Here is an 18,163-nt window from a genome sequence, read left to right as displayed (position 1 = left end):
AATGCCAAACTTATAGCAAATGAAACACCGCCAGTCATAGACCATCCAAATAATTGTTCTTACATTTGATCCCATTGTTGCAGCTACATGTCAATTCATCTTGTTGAGGGCTTCCCTATTTTCCCTCCCTCTACTTTACCAAATATGATATCTTCTCCAGGGACTGGTCTTTCTTTACAACATGTTCAACATATTTGAGGTGAAGTCCTACCATCCTGTCTCTAAGGAGAATTCTGGCTGTACTTGTTCCATGGAAGATTTGTTTGTTCTTTTCACAGTCTGTGGTATTTTCAATATTCTTTACCAGCACCATAATTCAAATGCATTGATTCTTCTTCAGTCCTCCTTTCAGTCCAACTTTCACATTCATATGGAGGCAACTGAAAATATCATGGTTTGGGTCAAGCACACCTTAGTCTTCAAAATAACAGCTTTGCTTTTCAACACTTTAAAGAGGTCTTGTGCAGCAGAATTACCCAATGCAAAGCATCATTTGATCTCCTGACTACTGCTTCCATAAGCAATAATTGTGGATCCAAGCAAGACAAAATCCTTGACAGCTTCAATCTTTCCCCATTATTATGATGTTATCCATTAGCCCAGTTGTCAGGAATTTTTTCTTTATATTGAGGTGAAAGCTGAAATCCTTGATCCAAATCAGCAAGTATTTCAAGTTCTCCTCACTTTCAGCAAGCAAGGTTGTATCATCTGCCTATCATAGGTTACTAATAAGCCTTCCTCCAATATAAACTGATAAACTGTAACAACTCAATTCCATCATAATTACTAATGGTGTGTGCCTTCAGTAATGAAGGTTTGGTTCACCCTACTAGGTGGAGAATCACAACAAACTGAGGTGCTTGCTGAAGACAAATGAAATACAGAATTGGTGCTAGTTCAAAATATATGTAAATACTAGCTAGGCCACGTGATCACTTGCAAAAATGAGGACTGTAATTATTCTGAGTATTTTCTCCTTGTATGTATGCATCAAATATTTGTTTTGCTCACATATAAAATGTAAATGGAGTTAGTGAAATTTTGGTTTTATTTGTATTAGTTGGATCATGTTAGGCATAAGAACATATGTGAAGATTATGCATGGTTTAAGGAGATGGATAAAGGTACCAAAATGACAAAGAGTAGAGAGTGATAATTAAGTTTTACGTTAACTTGGCTGAACCAGGATTCTCAGAGGTTTGACAGTAAAGACAAAATAATTTTGTCAGTAAGACAGTGGTGTAGTCTGCCTTAAATATGTGTACTTGTTGTGGAAAGGCTTTCTAGATTTTAGTTGGGTCTGGATCATGCATCTGAGTCATCCTATGACTGCTACTCTTTGAATATGAGCCAGCAGCTAGCTGTTACTGGGAGTTGTTAGAGTCTGTCATCTTACATGCCAACCATAGTCATTTCCCTTTGTAACCCAACACTTGAAGTCATGACTTGCTGATCCTGGGTTCATGAGCCCCTGTATCTTTGTGAGTTAGGAGAAGCCATCTGCCTCACATCTGACCAGCACCTCTGGAACTTGCCCACTTTAACTGGATGACTTAAACCATTCTATGTATATACCTACTTAAGCTTTACTGGTATTGCTTCTCTATATAGGAGTACCCATAAGACAGCACAGAACTGTTAACTTAACAGTTGGAGGTTCAAGGGTAAGGACCAACTTCCAAGTAGGGGGGAAAATGACTACAATACTTTTAAGGATCCTAAGGGGAGAGTATGCCTGGTAATATGCACCTAATAAGTCACATTGGCCCGAGTTTCTGTACACCCTCTGGAGGCCCAGGACAAGTGTCATAGAACACTGGGGCATTGAATCCTGAATCTTTAAGGCACACAAAATGATCCAAAGGCCATACCAGAGGGATTTGCTGTGGAAATTTCACTAGGTAAACTAGACTCAACCTGAAACAAACCTGTAACCTGATGATTTAAAACTGAAATTACATGGTGTGTGAAGAAGCAGACAACAGCTAAATCAAGAGTACTGAACTGTCGGCAGACAGACCAACATTGTTTTAGTTCATCAATGATGTATTAAGATATGTATTATTCTGGCAGAGCTGTGATTGACATTGTCGGAGAACATTATTGTAAATGTTGCCTGATAACTCCCATTGTTTGTGTAAATAGAGTCCAGCCATGCAAGCATTTATTCTATATAAGTGAATAATTGAGGTATTGTGATGTGTAGTTAGCCTATACTGGTCCAACCTCCCCCTGTCAACAGTGTTTTAGAAATTAGTACCATGGGACATTCACATTATTAACAGAAGATCTTTATGCACCAGGGAGATGAACTATTAAGAGTCTCAACCATAAATTAACAAGGAAGTCTCACACTTAACCTTAGCTATAATCTAAGGACAATTAGCTCTTAAAACATGGTCCTGCTTAATAACTTGTCTACATGAAGGAAGCACAGAAAATATGTGTGTTATAGCAAAGTGTGATGAAGAAATTAGATGGTGCCCAGCTATCAGCTACAATATCTTCTGGAGTCTTAAAGGCTTCTTTCCAAACAAGCAGCAATCTAAGTGAGATGTCAAATAAGTCCGCATGCAAAAAGCACACCAGTATCTGTGACCCAATGATTGTAAATTATATAATCCAAAGCTGAAGGAGGGAATAATATCAGAGCTAAAATTGTGAGATTCTGGTTTACAGAAGGCTATGGATGACAGGAGCCCAAAATACATTTGTGAGATCTACACAGGAAATATTAGTCTCTGCTAATTTCCCCCTAACCATAATTGATGGATAAGCTGGGTACCAAATGAGAGTAGTGGAGAGGTAACTACAGTAGATAAAAATTATAAACCTGACTTGAATGGTTAAAACCCTTTCAGTTGAACTCCCTTCTGATACATTCTGGGATAAATCTGGGTTTCAATCCCCCCCCCCCCCCCCATAATGGGGTTTATCTCTGATGTACCTTGTCATTGTGAATAGTCTTCTTGAATCTTTGTTATGTGTTTGTCTGTTTTTCAGTACATGAAACCCAGGATTTGTGAACCCAGAGAGAAAATAACCAGCATAAGGGTTCCTGGGAGGTATGGTGGGGGAAGGGTGGGAAAGGAGCTGATATCAAGGAGTTCAAGAAAGAAGAAAAGATTTTGGAACTGACTGTGATAACAATTGTACAATACTGCTTGTGAGTGATGTGAATCACATGATGTCTGGATTAGCTACCAATAAAATGGTTGGGGGGGTGGGGGGCGGAGTTGGAGGTTCAAATCTATCCAGAGATCCCGTGGAAGAAAAGACTGATGATCAACTTTAGAAAATACCAGCCATTGACAGTTTTATGGAACTTAAGTATACTTTGATAAGCATGGGATTGTGTGTCACCACAATCAACTTATTAGGAACTGGTACTATATGTCAGGTAATATTTTAGATGCTTTTCACATACTATCTCATTTAATTGCCACTAATAACCCAATGAATTTGTAGCAGTGTCATTTTATATATGTGAAAGGTGAGACACAAAGAGGGTGCTGTGGTAGTTACATAATTTCATGATAACTTGAAGATATATAAAACTATAGGGGTAGTATTCAACTTGTCAATCAGGTTACAGCCTGATGGTGCCTCCTTGTGGTGTGGCCTTCTCATAAAGAGGGTCCACAAAACCTCTCCTTCTATCTCTCTGAGCCTTCACCTATCACTGGTAAGCCACTCTGAGAGCTGCTAAAGCCACTGCCTTTAGATTCACACAACGTTGCACCCACCTACCTGTGATCTTCCTGTAATCTGCATCATTGCATGTGGCTATGTGAGTCTGAAGAGGGATTTACGGACTTGAGTTGGACCGGGCTTGGATATTTCCTTGGGATACAATTACTTCTTGATATAAAGCTCTTTCTTAAACATATATATGAGTGGCACTGGATTTACTTCTCTAGTCAACCTGGCCTAATAGTTATATATTAGGATGCTGTAGTAGTTACATAATTTCCTGTCAACTTGATAAATGGAGTCAAGGGGTGGAGTTTAACCTATCAATCAGGACACAGCCTGATGATGCCTCCTGGTGGACATGACCTTCTCATACAGAGTCTGGAAACTTCCTCTCTTTCTTCCTGGAGGAGGGTTATATTCTCTCTCTGCTTCACTTTCCTGTAGAGGAGACACTCAGAAAGCTGGAGGAGCCATGTGGAGGCCTGTGACAGTGTTGAGATGCTTCCACTGCCAGTGGATCCACAAAACCTTCTACCCACTGGCCTGTGATCTTCGTACGTTTGACATCATTGCATGTGCTGTGAGAGTCTGAAGAGGAATTTATGGACTAGTATCGGATATAAGGACTAATATTTGACAGGGACTTGATATGGACTGGGCTAGGATGTTTTATTGATGCATAATTACTTCTTGATATAAAGTTCTCTCTTACATATATGTGAGTATCAATAGATTTGTTTCGTTAGTCAACCTGGTCTAACACAGATGCTTTAAAAAGTTTGTGGAAAATATCATTATCTTTTAATTCTTTTTAACCATGAACTTTGGAAGACCCTTTTGAAATGATGCAAAAGTCTCTATACCTGTAAAAATTCTATAAATAAGGCAAACTTACCCTGCGTATGTTCGTTGATATAAAGATTCTGGATCAAGACTTGCAGCATCCACAATTATTGCTTCATCAAAATTTTTCAGAATTTTAACACTGGCTTTTTTCAAACTGGACTATAAAAGAAATTATAAATATTAAAAATACTATTTAGGAAATAAATCAGTCTGGGTTTGAAATGTATCTATATAAGGCTTTAATTTTCTAATATCTAACTTCACACAACCCTAACATTACTAAGCTATTTAATAACAATGATTCTATAATGTTACCTCAAAATATAACTCTAGGAAGAAAGTATATTAAATGTGTAATATATACATTTGAAATCATTATCTGTTTATTTCCTTAATAAGTTTAACAAAAAGGTGCTATATTCACAGACATGTTCCTAGATATGCAACACTTCCACTAATCAAGAGCTATGTATCTTGACTAATAATTATACAGCTCACATTTTACAGGAAAAATAGGAAAATTTCTGCTTATCAGTCATGCCCCAGCCAATTTACCAAATTCAAATAACCTTTCCAAAATGACCAGCTAGATAAATGTACTAAGTTCTCTTTGGCATCTCACTCCCTTCCCACCCCCATAAAAAACGCAGGTCAGAATTAATATTTTTGTAAAATAAGGAGCCAAGAGTTGATATAGAAATTCTGGTAAAACTTTAATTACAGACAGATAAATACTTACTAAAAATGATTTATATACAAAATTGCTTACTGGAGCATTTTTTATAACAGTAAAAGTTAGGAGGATGCTTAATGTCCATGACTAACAAATACATTAAATATAAAAATTACTTAAAAGTCATATATTACACTGTAGTTATGAAAAAAAGAGAGGGTTCTCTTTAAAATTGAAAATGAATAATCTTCATAACATATTGTTAAGTCAAGAAGAGGCACCAGTTAACTGAGGGAATACTGACCAACTAATTGTATGTGGCTATTATTACTCAGATACCCAAACCAGATGAAGATATTATAGATAAAAAGACTACACACTAATAGCATTCATGAATATAGATCCATAAATTCTACCTAAATTCAGCAATATATACAAAAAGATTAAGAATTGAATTATGACATCTCTAAATACAAAATGTCTTCAAATCATTGATGGAAAAATTCTATTTTCTTTAAATTCTATTTGTCCATGGCCATTTTTTTGACAGTTTTATTGGGGCATAATCTATATGTTAAACAATTCAATAGTTAAATCATATCAAGAATTGTACAATTATTATGACACTCAATTTTAGAACACTTTCTTTTTTCTTATACTCATTGTAATTAGTGTCCCATTTGCCCACAACCTCCTCTGCCATAGTACTAAGAACCCACTAATCTAGTCATTGTCCCTATAGATTCAACCATCCCGATTTCATATAATGAATCCAAATAGCTTTACAACTATAACAAAATAAAATTTAAAATGGGTCAAAAAGATCAAATTATAAAGGTGTTAAACTTTTACATAACTACATCTGCCAAAATCCACTTCCTAATGCACTCAGCATAATATCTATATAATTGTCTCTACAGTGTTCTCTGTCGGATTACAAGGCTATTCACACCCCTGTAATAAGTCAGAGGGTATTATTCTTCGGAGGCTTAATCTAAGTGCGAACCGTGCAAATGGATTTTGGGTTCCACTGTCACCCAGTCTTCTGTAAACTGGGTATTCACAATTTAAGCTGTGATACCAATCTATACTTTGGATTTGAATTATATTATTTGCAATCTTTGGATCACACAGACTGATGTGCTTCTTCCATGTGGACTTAGCTTTTCCATATGGACTTACATGGTTGTTTGTTTGAAGGGAAGTCTTTAAGACCCTAGATGCTATTCTGTCTGATAGCTGAGCAACATCTAATTTCTTTCTTCCTTTCTTTTTTGCATTTATGTTTTTGCTTCTTAAAGTCATTTTATTGAGGGCTCTTACAGCTCTTATCACATTCTACATCAATTATATCAAGCATATTTGTACTTACGCTGCCATCATCATTTTCTAAACATTTACTTTCTATTTGAGCCCTTGGTATCAGTTCCTCTTTTTTCCCTCCCCCACCCTTGACCGCTTGATAAATTATAAATTATTATTTTCATATCTTACACTGACCAGTGTCTCCCTTCACCCACAGTCTGTTGTTGGACTGCTGGCTGGGGGTGGGGTGTTATGTGTTGATCACTGTGATTGGTTCCACCTTTCTCCCCCCACCTGTCCCCTACCCTCCTGGTATCGCTACTCCCATTTCTATTCCTGAAGAATTTATCTGACCTGGATTCTGTGTGTCATGAGCTCTTATCTGTACCGGTGTACATGCTCATGTCTAGCCAGAACTGAAAGGCAGGACTGGAGTCATGATAGTGGGTAGTGAATAAGCCTCAAAGAACCAGGGGAATATTGTGTGTTTCATCGGTGCTAAACTGTACCCTGGTTGACTCATCCCTTCCTTATGAGGTGATGTCCTTCTGTGAGGAAATGTCCTACAGAAGGGTTTTGGGTCTCTACTCTGCCACCCCTTGTTCTCAACCTCCAGAGGAAGGGGACAAAAGACCTGAACAGAAGTTTCACAAGGGAGAAGACCCGAATGGACAGTAAGCATTATGAGAAAATGTTCCTGATCATTAGCCAACAGAGAAATGCAAATTAAAACAACTATGAGATACCACCTAACACCCTTGAGGATAGCCCAAATTAGAACATCAGAAAGCAACAAATGCTGGAGGGGATGTGGCGAGATAGGAACTCTCCTCCATTACTAGTGGTCGTGTAGATATGTACAGCCACTGTGGAAAGGCATCTAGTGACATTTAAAGCAAATGGAAATTGAGTGACCTTACGGCCCAGCCATCCCTCTACTGGGCATACACGCAAAAGAAGTAAGAAATAGACCGTGGCTAGTCGTCTGTGCTCCAATGTTTATTGTGGCGCAATTCGTGGTCACAAATAATTGGAAACAACCTAAATTTCCAGCAATAGACAAGTGGATTAGAAAACTGGCACATACACACAATGGAGTACTAACAATCACATAAAGCACATCATCTCATGGGAAGAGTTGGAGGAAATAATGCTAAGTGAAGTTAGCCAATCACAACATGATTCCACTGAGGTAAGGATAATCAGCACAGTAGATATAGAAGAAAAGCCACTTATCTCACTATCTTACACTTTACAGGCTGAGGTACAGGCAATGGATCGGGGGACAGAACAAACCCAAGGAAGGACATGTCATTCCAACACAAAGAAGAGAAAATGGGAGGGTGGGAGGGAAGGGGAAAAAAAAGAGGGAGACAATGACACTGGGGGATTGGGACACTAATCCACCCAGGGTGGTGGTGGTATTATTTATGTCTCCACAAAATGGGAGTGAGAGTGCAGACCCCAACATAGTGTGCCAAACCTTGAGGGCAATGTAACCACATGAAGCAACTCATGAACAGAGAGGTCTACAGGGAGGCCCCAATCAGAGCCAAAGTGCACTCCCACTCCCCACCCCCAATGCCCAAAAGTATGTGTTCCAGAAGACATCACTAAACCTACAGGTTGGGGAGAGTGGCTGGCCTGTCATGCCCACATGGAAGCAAACCAAGAAGGAAAAAGAGTGAAGGACTAAACCCCATACTGGCACACCAATCCAGTACAGGTATGTCCCTGCAGGGAGCTGCTAAGGCACAGAGAGGATGTAGGGATGACAACAGCTCGAGACATGATATCTCCACGTTGAAGCATACAATGATAGAGGACAATACTGGGGACACATGGCGGGGAGTGAGTCTGGTCTGACCATCCTCACAGTGTGGTGAACCAAGAAGGGAACATAACAGATCAGCAATAGGAGCAAAGCCAAGCCACAAAACCCCTGAGGAGTCCCCAAATAGACTTCGGACTAGGAGGGCAGTTCCCAGAAACCCCTAGTACAGGTGGGGAGATAGTCGCAGAAAGGTTAGCAAACAGACCTGGAATTATGTATGCTTTTTCAGGTTTTTTTTTTTTTTTGTTTGGGGGGGGGGCGGGCTAGTTTTTACCCCCTCTTTTTATTCAATCTTTTGTTTTCTTTTTGTTTGGTCTCTGTTATTGTTATTTTGCCTACCTATATAATATACACATGGGAAGCAAGCCCAAGGAGAAAGCAACAGGAACAACAGTTCCGGAAGGACTTGAGGGAAGGAGGAAGCGAGCGAAGGGAGTGGTGAGCAAACAACACCACAGACACGGGAACAACTAGGGAATTAAAATCACCAACGAGGAGGAAGTCAAGATCCTGGTGGTCTTGGAGCAACAGCAAACTAACTGAGAAGAATTACTAAGAGGCAAAAGAAGGGGAGAGTGATGGTGGGACAGGAGGGAGGTAAAAGGAAACAGAGGAAAGATCTAGTAAGCAAAGTTATGGACAAAGGTATAAACTTAAATGTATACTTATGTAAATATATTAATTCATAAAAATCGAGGTATTGGCCTAAGTACATATATTTATAAGGCAATACAATTGAGGAAGTGGATGGACTTTGGGCCTCTGTTCAAACATCTGGTTTCTTCACCACATTTTTCAATAGCACCCCTCCCTTTAGTGATCTCTTCATGATGACGAGTATCAAGCAAGGCCATGTCATCAAGAACTAATTGTTCTTAGAGCGAGCTCAAATTTAGTGGGAGCCCAAAATCCCATTGGCCTTTCAAAAGCTCCATGTATATGAATGTGGTTGCATACAAGTAAACACACCCAGGTGTGCAGGCATGAGCCTGCATACAGGTGTGTATGAGCATGCAAGCAAGTGCATGCACATATGTACACAGAGACGAGAGTTAAGTAAAAATGTATTGTTAATAAGGTTCCAATTTGTGCATGCACAGGTGTATTCCAAGCAAAATTAGTTCAAATGTCTCTGCTATCAGGATGATGATAAATTTCATCAATAACATATTTGTCTCAATCTCATAAAGGTGCCATCCAAAAACAGGATACTACTTCTTGTATCATGGGGGGAAAAATCCGGAAGTCAGGGGTTTTATCAGTTTTGTAACAAAACATGAGTGGACACTTTCCCAAATCACCAAGACTTTGCAACATGTTTATGGAAATGCTGCCCCACATTAAACAGTAGTTTTTAGGTGGCTCAGGGGGACTTCAAAGATGATTCAAAGAAAGGAAGATAATCAACCTTAAAAATGAAGAAAAGTGGCCAAAGTTCAGAAACTGGTGGAAAAAGAACTTTTTATAGTGGTAGCTAGTGAAGGTGAGATGTCACATAATTTGGCATTTTCAAATTTAAAGAAACACCTGGCCTCCGCAAACTTTTGCCTCAGTGGATGCCAAAGCAGATGAAGATGTTTTGAATGAACAATTTGTAATCAAGGAAAATTCTTGGATTTATCAATATGATCCAGATCCAATATTTTTCTCCAGAGAGCGAGGTTGAAAACAGTAGCTTCTGAAGGGATCTGCTAGGCCAATTAAATTCACCAAAGAGCCGTCAGCTAAAAAGTTTATGCTATTTTATGGATTCCAAAGGGGTCATGATCTATGGTAGATACATAATCTGGTGTCAACCTGCAAAGGAGTGGAGTCTAGTCTGTCAATCAGGTCACAGTTTGATGACGTCATTTGGAGGCACCACAGAGATAACTAGCTCTCTGGAGGCCAGATACACACAGATTCTGCTTTGTCTCTCTGCTGACAAGACACATGGGGCTACGCTGATAGAACCAGAGCCCTGGAGCTGGAGGAGCCATGTGGAGACCCACACCAGCACTGAGGTCTTTTCAGAGCTCCCACTGGAGCTATAAGACTTTCCACTCACTAGCTTGTGATGTTCCTGTATTCAGTATTATTGCATGGCTGTGTGAGTCAAAAGAGGAATTTATGGACTAGTCAGTATTGGACATATGGGCTAATATTGGACTTATGGACTTGATCTGGAATAGACTGGGATGTTTCTCAATATACGCTTGCTCTTTTATATAAAGTTCTTTCTTATACATGTATGAGTGTCCATTGATTTATTTTTCTAGTCTACCCAGATTAACACATGGTTATTTTCACAGATTTTCTCCAAGGACACAGGAGTCAAGGGCACTTACTAAAAAGAAGTTTAAAGAAAATGAAGAACTACATCAATGAGAAAAAGACCAGGAAAGTTGCACCAAGAAATTTCACCTACCATTTTTTCAAGCGTAGTAATGGCTCTCCTGGAAATTTGTTTTATCTCATTTAGTCTACAGTCCTGATTTTGTTCCTTTAAATTTCTTTTTGCTCCCCAAACTCAAAGAACATTGCAAAGTAACACGTTTGATAAAAGTACCTGTGGTGGTTACATAATTTCATGTCAACCTGAAGACATATAAAAGTGTAGGGGTGGAATTTAGCCTTTCAATCAGGTCACAACCTGATAGTGCCTACTTGTGGGTGTGGCCTTCTCATAAGGAGGGCCTAGGAAACTTCTCCTTCTCTCTCTCTGGGCCTTCATCTTACTGCTGGTAAGCCACTCTGAGAGCTGCTACAGTCACTGCCTACATCCACACAACTTTGTACACACCAACCTGTGATATTCCTGCATTCCACATTATAGCTTGTGGCTGCGTGAGTCTGAAGAGGGATTTATGGACTAATATCAGACTTATGGACCTGAGTTGGACTGGGCTAGGAGATTTTTCTTGATGTATGCTTGGCATCTATGTCACTGGATTTGTTTCTCTAGTCAGCCTGACCTAACACAATAACGTTTTGATGTGGTGTAAACTAAACAGTGCAGAGTTCTTTGGGAAAAGATTAGAGATGGAAATACCAACTCCAGAAGTGTGAAGACCTACATGGAGTATATATGAACAAACAATAACTTCACATTCTTATGTTTTTTATTTTAATTTTGTAGCAATACTTTCAAATTGACATTAGATTCATACACTCAATGCCAGAGATCCAAAATTCACAAACTCTAACAAAATAAAAGAGCAAAATAGATCTATAATGAGATTTATAATATGCCAATTTTGATGGACAAAAAGAAAAATCAACAAAGATGCAAAAGAACTAAGAAGCAGAAGAAACAGGTACTCATATATCTTCAAAAAGTTTGTGGGGAACTTCCATGATCTTTTATTCAATCACATGAACCATATTACTCAACAAGAAAACAAAATATACTCTTCTTAATGCACATACAACATTCTCTAGAACAGACTATACTTTAGGCTACAAGATCTCTGATAACAAGGAAAATAAAGAAAGGTATCCAAACTGGAAAGGAAGAAGTGAAACCACTTCTATTCACAGATAACACAGATTCTAAACACAGGAAATCCAAGAGATATTGCAAGAATACTATTAGATCTAACAGAAAGACTCAGTAAGGTGACAGGGCAGAAGGTTAATATGCAAAATTACTTGGTTTCTTTTACACCAGTGGTTCTCAGCCTGTGGGTCGCAACCCCTTTAGGGGTAGAAGGACCCTTTCACAGGGGTCATTCAATTAATAACAGTAGCAAATTACAGTTATGACATAGCAATGCAAATAATTTTATGGTTGAGGGGTCACCATTAACATGAGGGACTGTATTAAAAGGTCACAGCATTAGGAAAGTTGAGAACCAGTGTTTTACACTAATGTGGAAAACTCTGAGAATCAATAAAACAATTCCATTTATAATATTTTAGGCCCCACTCCACTACTAAGCAAGGAAAAAAAAGCCCAAGTATAGATCTAACCAGAGATATAAAAGACCAATACAATAATAAATTAATAGTATAAAAATATAACAACAATAAAAACAATCAGACATTACTGCAAACCAAGAGATCTACAAAAATGGGAACATATTCCATGCCTATAGAATGGAAATCTTAACAATATGAAATTGTCAATACACACAAAGCAATCCATAGAAATAATGCAATCCAACAATATTTTTTATTAAAACAGAAAAACATGTCACCAACTTCACATGCATAGAAAGTGGTCCCAAATAGACACAATTATATTGAAGAAGAACAATAAATGAGTAGGCTTCACATTCCTTGATGTCAAATATACTATACAGTTATAGTAATCAAAATAGCCTGGTACTAGGTCAATGACAGAAACCGTAGATCAATGAAAAAGAACTGAGAATCAAAAGGAAACCCATCCAGCTATGGGATGCTGATTTTTCAAAAGTTGTTTACGACCATTTGGTGAGAGAAGACATAGTTTCTTCCATAAAAGGTACTAGTAAAAATGGGAGTCTATTTTACAGAAAAATTAAACAAGAGCTGTATCTAACATAAAAACCAAGTAAAAAAATGGATGAAAGGCATAAGTATGAAAGCTGAAAGTATAAAGTTCTTGTGATAGGCAGGAAGCTCAGGTGAAAAAAAATTGTTCTCAAAGCTTTGAGAACAATTTTTTTTCACCTGCGCTTCCTGCCAAAAGATTTGTACAAAGAAAACTATAACAATATTATAAGAAAAGAAAAGTGACCTCCACAAATGGAAGAATATCCCATGCTCGTGGATCAGAAGACTCAGTATAGTAAAGATGTCAATCCTATCCAAGGCACAGCATGGTATTGGTATAATGAGAGACTCTGACCAATGGAAAAGAACAGAAAGTCCAGAAATAAAAACATCAGCATACAGACAACTGATCTGCAATAAGGGCTTCCAAAATATCGAATGGGAATTGGACACCCTCTTCAGCAAGTGGTGTTGGAAAATATGGATAACTACCTGCAGAAAAATGAAGGAAGACCCTTATCTCACTCCATGCCAAAGAATAAAAAACGGGTAGATACCAGACCTGGAAGTAAAACCCCAAACTATTTGGGCCATCAAGAAGGGAATTGGGACAAACCTAAGAACCTGGTGCAGTGAATACAGAGACTATTAGAAATAAGGAAGAACACAAACACAGAGGAGGCACAGATTGACAAGTGGAATATACATACTGAAGATAACACACCAATGCACAGTGAAAGACTTTGCCAAGAGAGTAAGAAGAGAGCACACACACTGCGAAAATATCTTTAGTAATGACACAATAGCCAAAGAGCTTATTACTAAAATGTACAATACCAACCAAAATGTACCTAACCAACAACAAGAAAAAAACAAAGAGCCCACTAAAGAAGAGGGCAAAAGACCTGAACAGAAGTTTCACAAGGACGGAAATCCAAATGGCCAATAAACATATGAGAAGATGTTCCCCATCATTAGCCATAAGGGAAATTCAAATTAAAACGACTACCTAACACCCTCAAAAATAGCCCAATTCAAAAAATCAGAAAGCAACAAGTGCTAGGGAGGATGTGATAAGATAGGAAATCTCATCCACTGCTGGTGGTCCTCTAGATACTTGCAACCACGATGGAAATCAATCTGGTGATACCTAAAACAAATGAAAATCGAGCTAGCATATGATCCAGCAATTCCCCTACCGGACATATACACAGAGGAAGTAAGAAACAGACCAAGACCAGACATTTCCAATGCTCATTGCTGCGCAGTTCACAATTGTGAAGACCTGGAAACAATCTAAATTTCCATCAACTGAAGAATGGATAAAAAAAACTCTGATATATACCTACAAAGGAGTACTATGCAGCCATCAAAAGCAGTGATGAATGCATGAAGCACATTGTCTCATGGGAAGAGTTGGAGGAAATTATGCTAAGCGATGTTAGCCAAGTACAAAGGAACAAGTAGAACATGAGTCCACTGAGGCTCAAAAAGTACAATAAGCATAGAGGAGAAGCTACTTAATGCATACATCCCGGGTCAAGGTCCAAACACTTTGGCAGGGTCTGACCCAACTCAAGGATGCATTTGGGAGCCAACTAAAAAGCAGCTGGAAAGAAAGGGAGAGGAAAGAAAAAAAAGAAAAACGAGGGTCTTGGGAACAGGGCACTAATCAACCCACAGGAAGGGTACTGTTTATGTCTCCACAGTTAAGGGAGAGAGGGACCAGACCCCATCATAAAGTGCAAATCTTTGAAGACAGTACACTGGCATGGAACAGCGAAATAACAGAGAAGATGACAGGGCCAGACCCAATCTAAGCTATGTTGACTCCCTCCCCAGAAGAAGGCAGTACAGAGGACAGCACTGAAGATATAGCCCAGGGAGAGAGGTGGGTCTGTCCATACAACACAGGAGCAAACTAAGAGGGAGAAAGGTGTGAGAGAGAGACAGAGAGACAGAGAACCTCATCATGGCTGACCAAGCCCCAAGGATGACATCCCTGCACTGACAGGACCATAGGGCTGGCCCCACATGAGACACGACATTCCCTCACTGACCCATAGCACTACAGGGGACAGCACTGGAGACACCATTTGGAAAGTACGCAGTCTGCCCCATGCACAGCGGGGTGTTATGTGAAGGGAGTGCAACAGGGCAGCAAAAGAGGAGCAAAGCAACCAAGTCCCCGAGGAATCCTGAAAATATACTTCTGACCTGGGAGACCGGCCTTGGCACCTATCAGACTTGATCAGAAAACACACCTAAGGGTCAGCAGACAGACCTGGAACTTTCTATTGGGTTTTTTTCTTGTTTTCTGTTGGTTTTTATTTGCTTGTTTTTGTTTATCTTTCACCCAATGACTATCCACATAAGATGGGCAGGATGAACAATCCCAATGAGAAAACAATGGGACCAGTTGTTTGGGGGGCCATGGGAGAGGAGAGGGGAGCCAACAAACTCAGAGATAAGGGAACAACAAGAAATCTAAAATTGATGGCGAGGAGGGCATATAATTCTTGGTGGGGTTTGATCAAGAGCAATTTATCAAAGAGGAAATACTGAGAGCCGAATGGAGGGTGAATATGATAGTGGGATAAAGGAAGGTGAAAGGAAATAGAGGAAAGAAATAGGAGGCAAAGCTATTTATAGAGGTATAGCTATAGACATGTATATATGTAAATATATTAATTTATAATGAAAGGTATAAAGGCCAATGTACATATATTTATATGTTAAATATTAAGATAGCACACGGACTTTGGGCCTCTACTTAAGGCCTCCCTTAACACAAGAACACTTTGTTCTGATAACCTGGCACTCTTTGATACTCACCTTCCCGACATGGTTACTGAAGACAAAATGGGTGCATAAGCAAACGTGGTGAAGAGAGAGGATGGTTCCCAGCCACCAAAAGATATAGTGACTGGGGACTTAAAGGCTTGAAGTTAAACAAGCAGCCATCTAGCAGGGAAGCAAATAAGCCCAAATGGAAGAAGCACGCCAGCCGGTGTGATCATGAGGTGTCAACAGGATCAGGTATCAAAAAATCCAAAACAAACAGCTATTTCAATGTGAACGAGGGGGGTTAGAGTGGAGACCCAAAGCCCATCTGTAGACAATTGGATATCCCCCCACAGAAGGGTTATAAGGAAGGGATGATTGAACCAAGGTGTAGTATGGCACTGATGAATCACACATAATTCCTCTAGTTCCTGAATGCTTACCCCCCTTCACCCCCTGGAGAACACACATTGGTACAGTTAAGAGTTCTTGACACTTGGAATTCAGGACAGATAAACCCCCCCAGGAACAGTAATAGGAGTAGAGATATCAGGAGGGTAGGAGGATAGTCGGGGAGGGGGAAAAGGGAAAAAGGGGGAACCCATCCCAAGGTTGGATATATAGCCCCCCTCCATTAAGGAGATGAATAACAGAAATGTGGGTGAAGGGAGAATAGACTTTAAAATATACAAAATAATAATAATAATATATAATTTATCAAGGATTCATGAGAGCGGGAAGTTGTGGGAGGGAGGTGGGGAAAAATAGGGGCTTACACCAAGGGCTCAAGTAGAAAATGTTTTGGAAATGATGATGGCAACATATGTACAAATATGCTTGATAGGATTGATATATGGAATGCTCTAAGAGCTGTAAGAGCACCATATAAAATGATTAAAAACAACAAACAAAAAAACTAAATTCACTACCATGGAGTCAATTCTGACTCATGGTGAACTCTACTGAATAAGGTAGAACTGACCCTGTGAGTTTCTAAGACTGTAATTCTTTCTACTGTGAAGTAGAAAGCCTCCGCTTTCTTGTGCATAGCAGTCCAACATGTAATCTACTAAGTCACCAGGATTCCTGGTACATAAAATCAGTCCAAAAAGATAAATTTTTAAAAATGCACAATGTGGCACTAGAGTTCAAAATGAAATCAAAGGTTCTTTAGTGAAATACTAAGAAAACTAAGTTCATCAATTTATTCCATGAAAGCATACCAAACTTAGTTATTTTCAAATAATCAATCACACAAAGAGCACTTCCTCAGTTGCTACAAATGTATTTCAAATGATCTAATTACTAAGAGCAACAATTACAGAATCAAACACAATAATGGCTAGAATGAAACAGCATGATACCCGTATAATATATTGTTGTTTTCCCTAAAACTCTGATTATCATACAGAACATAGGTTAATTTTTATTTCTTCTACTTAACTAACAGGATCAGTTTCTGATACTTGTATGAAAAGAATCGAATGCTTTCCATCTTACTGATATAATCATATGTGGTAGTTACATAATTTGGTGCCAACTTGAGACTATTTAGAGTGAAGGGGTGGAGTTTAGCTTGTCAATCAGGTCACTGCTTGATAACCTCATTTGGAGGTGCTACAGAGTTAATAGCTCGCTGGAGGCGGGACACACACACACTCCCTGAGAGTTATTCCTGTTGACAAGCCACATGGTGCTATGCTGATGACAGCCAGAGCCATGGAGCTGGAAGAGCCACGTGGAAACCCACACCAGTGCTGAGATGTTTCCACTGCCACTGAATCCACAAGAATTTCCACCCACAGGCCTGTGATCTTCCTGCATTCTGCGTCATTGCATGTGTTGTGTGAATCTGAAAAGGAATTTAGACTGGTACTAGACATATGGGTTAATATCGGACTTATGGTCTTGATGGGATGTTTTCTTAATGTTTAATTACTCTTTATATAAAGCTCTTACCTATACACATGAGTGTCCATGAATTTGTTTCTCTAGTCTACCCAGACTAACATACCATATCAGTCAATACCTGAGAAGATGAGCTGGAACCACCTGGGTGAGACTCATCAGGAGGGCTAACAGAGCCATAAGAAGTCAATGAAATGTGCCCACCCAAAAATTCATCTCCTCGAACTGAATGGATGAGATCATTCAAATACTTATAATAAAGGTTGCTGGACAAAAAGCCAGGCAAAAAGACCTGAAAAAGAGGATAAGCATTATTTTAAAGTCAAAATCAGATACAACTAAGAATTATTTGAAAATAAATCAATTTTACCAGTTAGTAAAAATGCCTTCAGTTCTCCTTGTTACATTTTGCAAGGTAATGAATTTCTTGGTGTGGGTCTTCTGGCCAAAGTCTCTATATCCACCAAATGATCTTTTCCTGATGGGTCTGGGTCACAGAAGGTGGAGGAAGACACTTATAGGATTCACTTGTGAGTGCTTGTTAATAATATTGTGACTTACATCCTGTTGCATATAAAATAAGCCATCTCAGAAGTAGAACTGGAGAAAGATTTCACTCTTGCAAAGAGTCAGGAGTGGAGCAGATCTACTGGGCCCCA

General features: G+C 39.1%; 1 protein-coding gene across 1 annotated transcript in view; it reads right to left on the bottom strand.

Moving 5' to 3' along the window:
- The window catches only part of AKAP10 (A-kinase anchoring protein 10), a 202,911-nt gene that overhangs the window by 42,999 nt on the left and 141,749 nt on the right, over positions 1–18,163 (bottom strand). Inside the window, exons 10-11 of the mRNA XM_045290278.1 lie at positions 17,626–17,796; positions 4,592–4,701 (exon numbers count right to left, since the gene is read on the bottom strand). Of these exons, the coding sequence (XP_045146213.1) occupies positions 4,592–4,701; positions 17,626–17,796 (281 nt within the window). The remainder of the gene's footprint in view (positions 1–4,591; positions 4,702–17,625; positions 17,797–18,163) is intronic.

The sequence above is a fragment of the Echinops telfairi genome, unplaced genomic scaffold (assembly GCF_000313985.2).
Source record: "Echinops telfairi isolate 266 unplaced genomic scaffold, ASM31398v2 ScPeMD7_35;HRSCAF=133_1, whole genome shotgun sequence".
NCBI classification, from domain to species: Eukaryota; Metazoa; Chordata; class Mammalia; order Afrosoricida; family Tenrecidae; genus Echinops; species Echinops telfairi.
The sequence above is the reverse complement of the archived record's forward strand: the minus strand, read 5'-3'. Positions and strand labels throughout refer to the sequence as shown.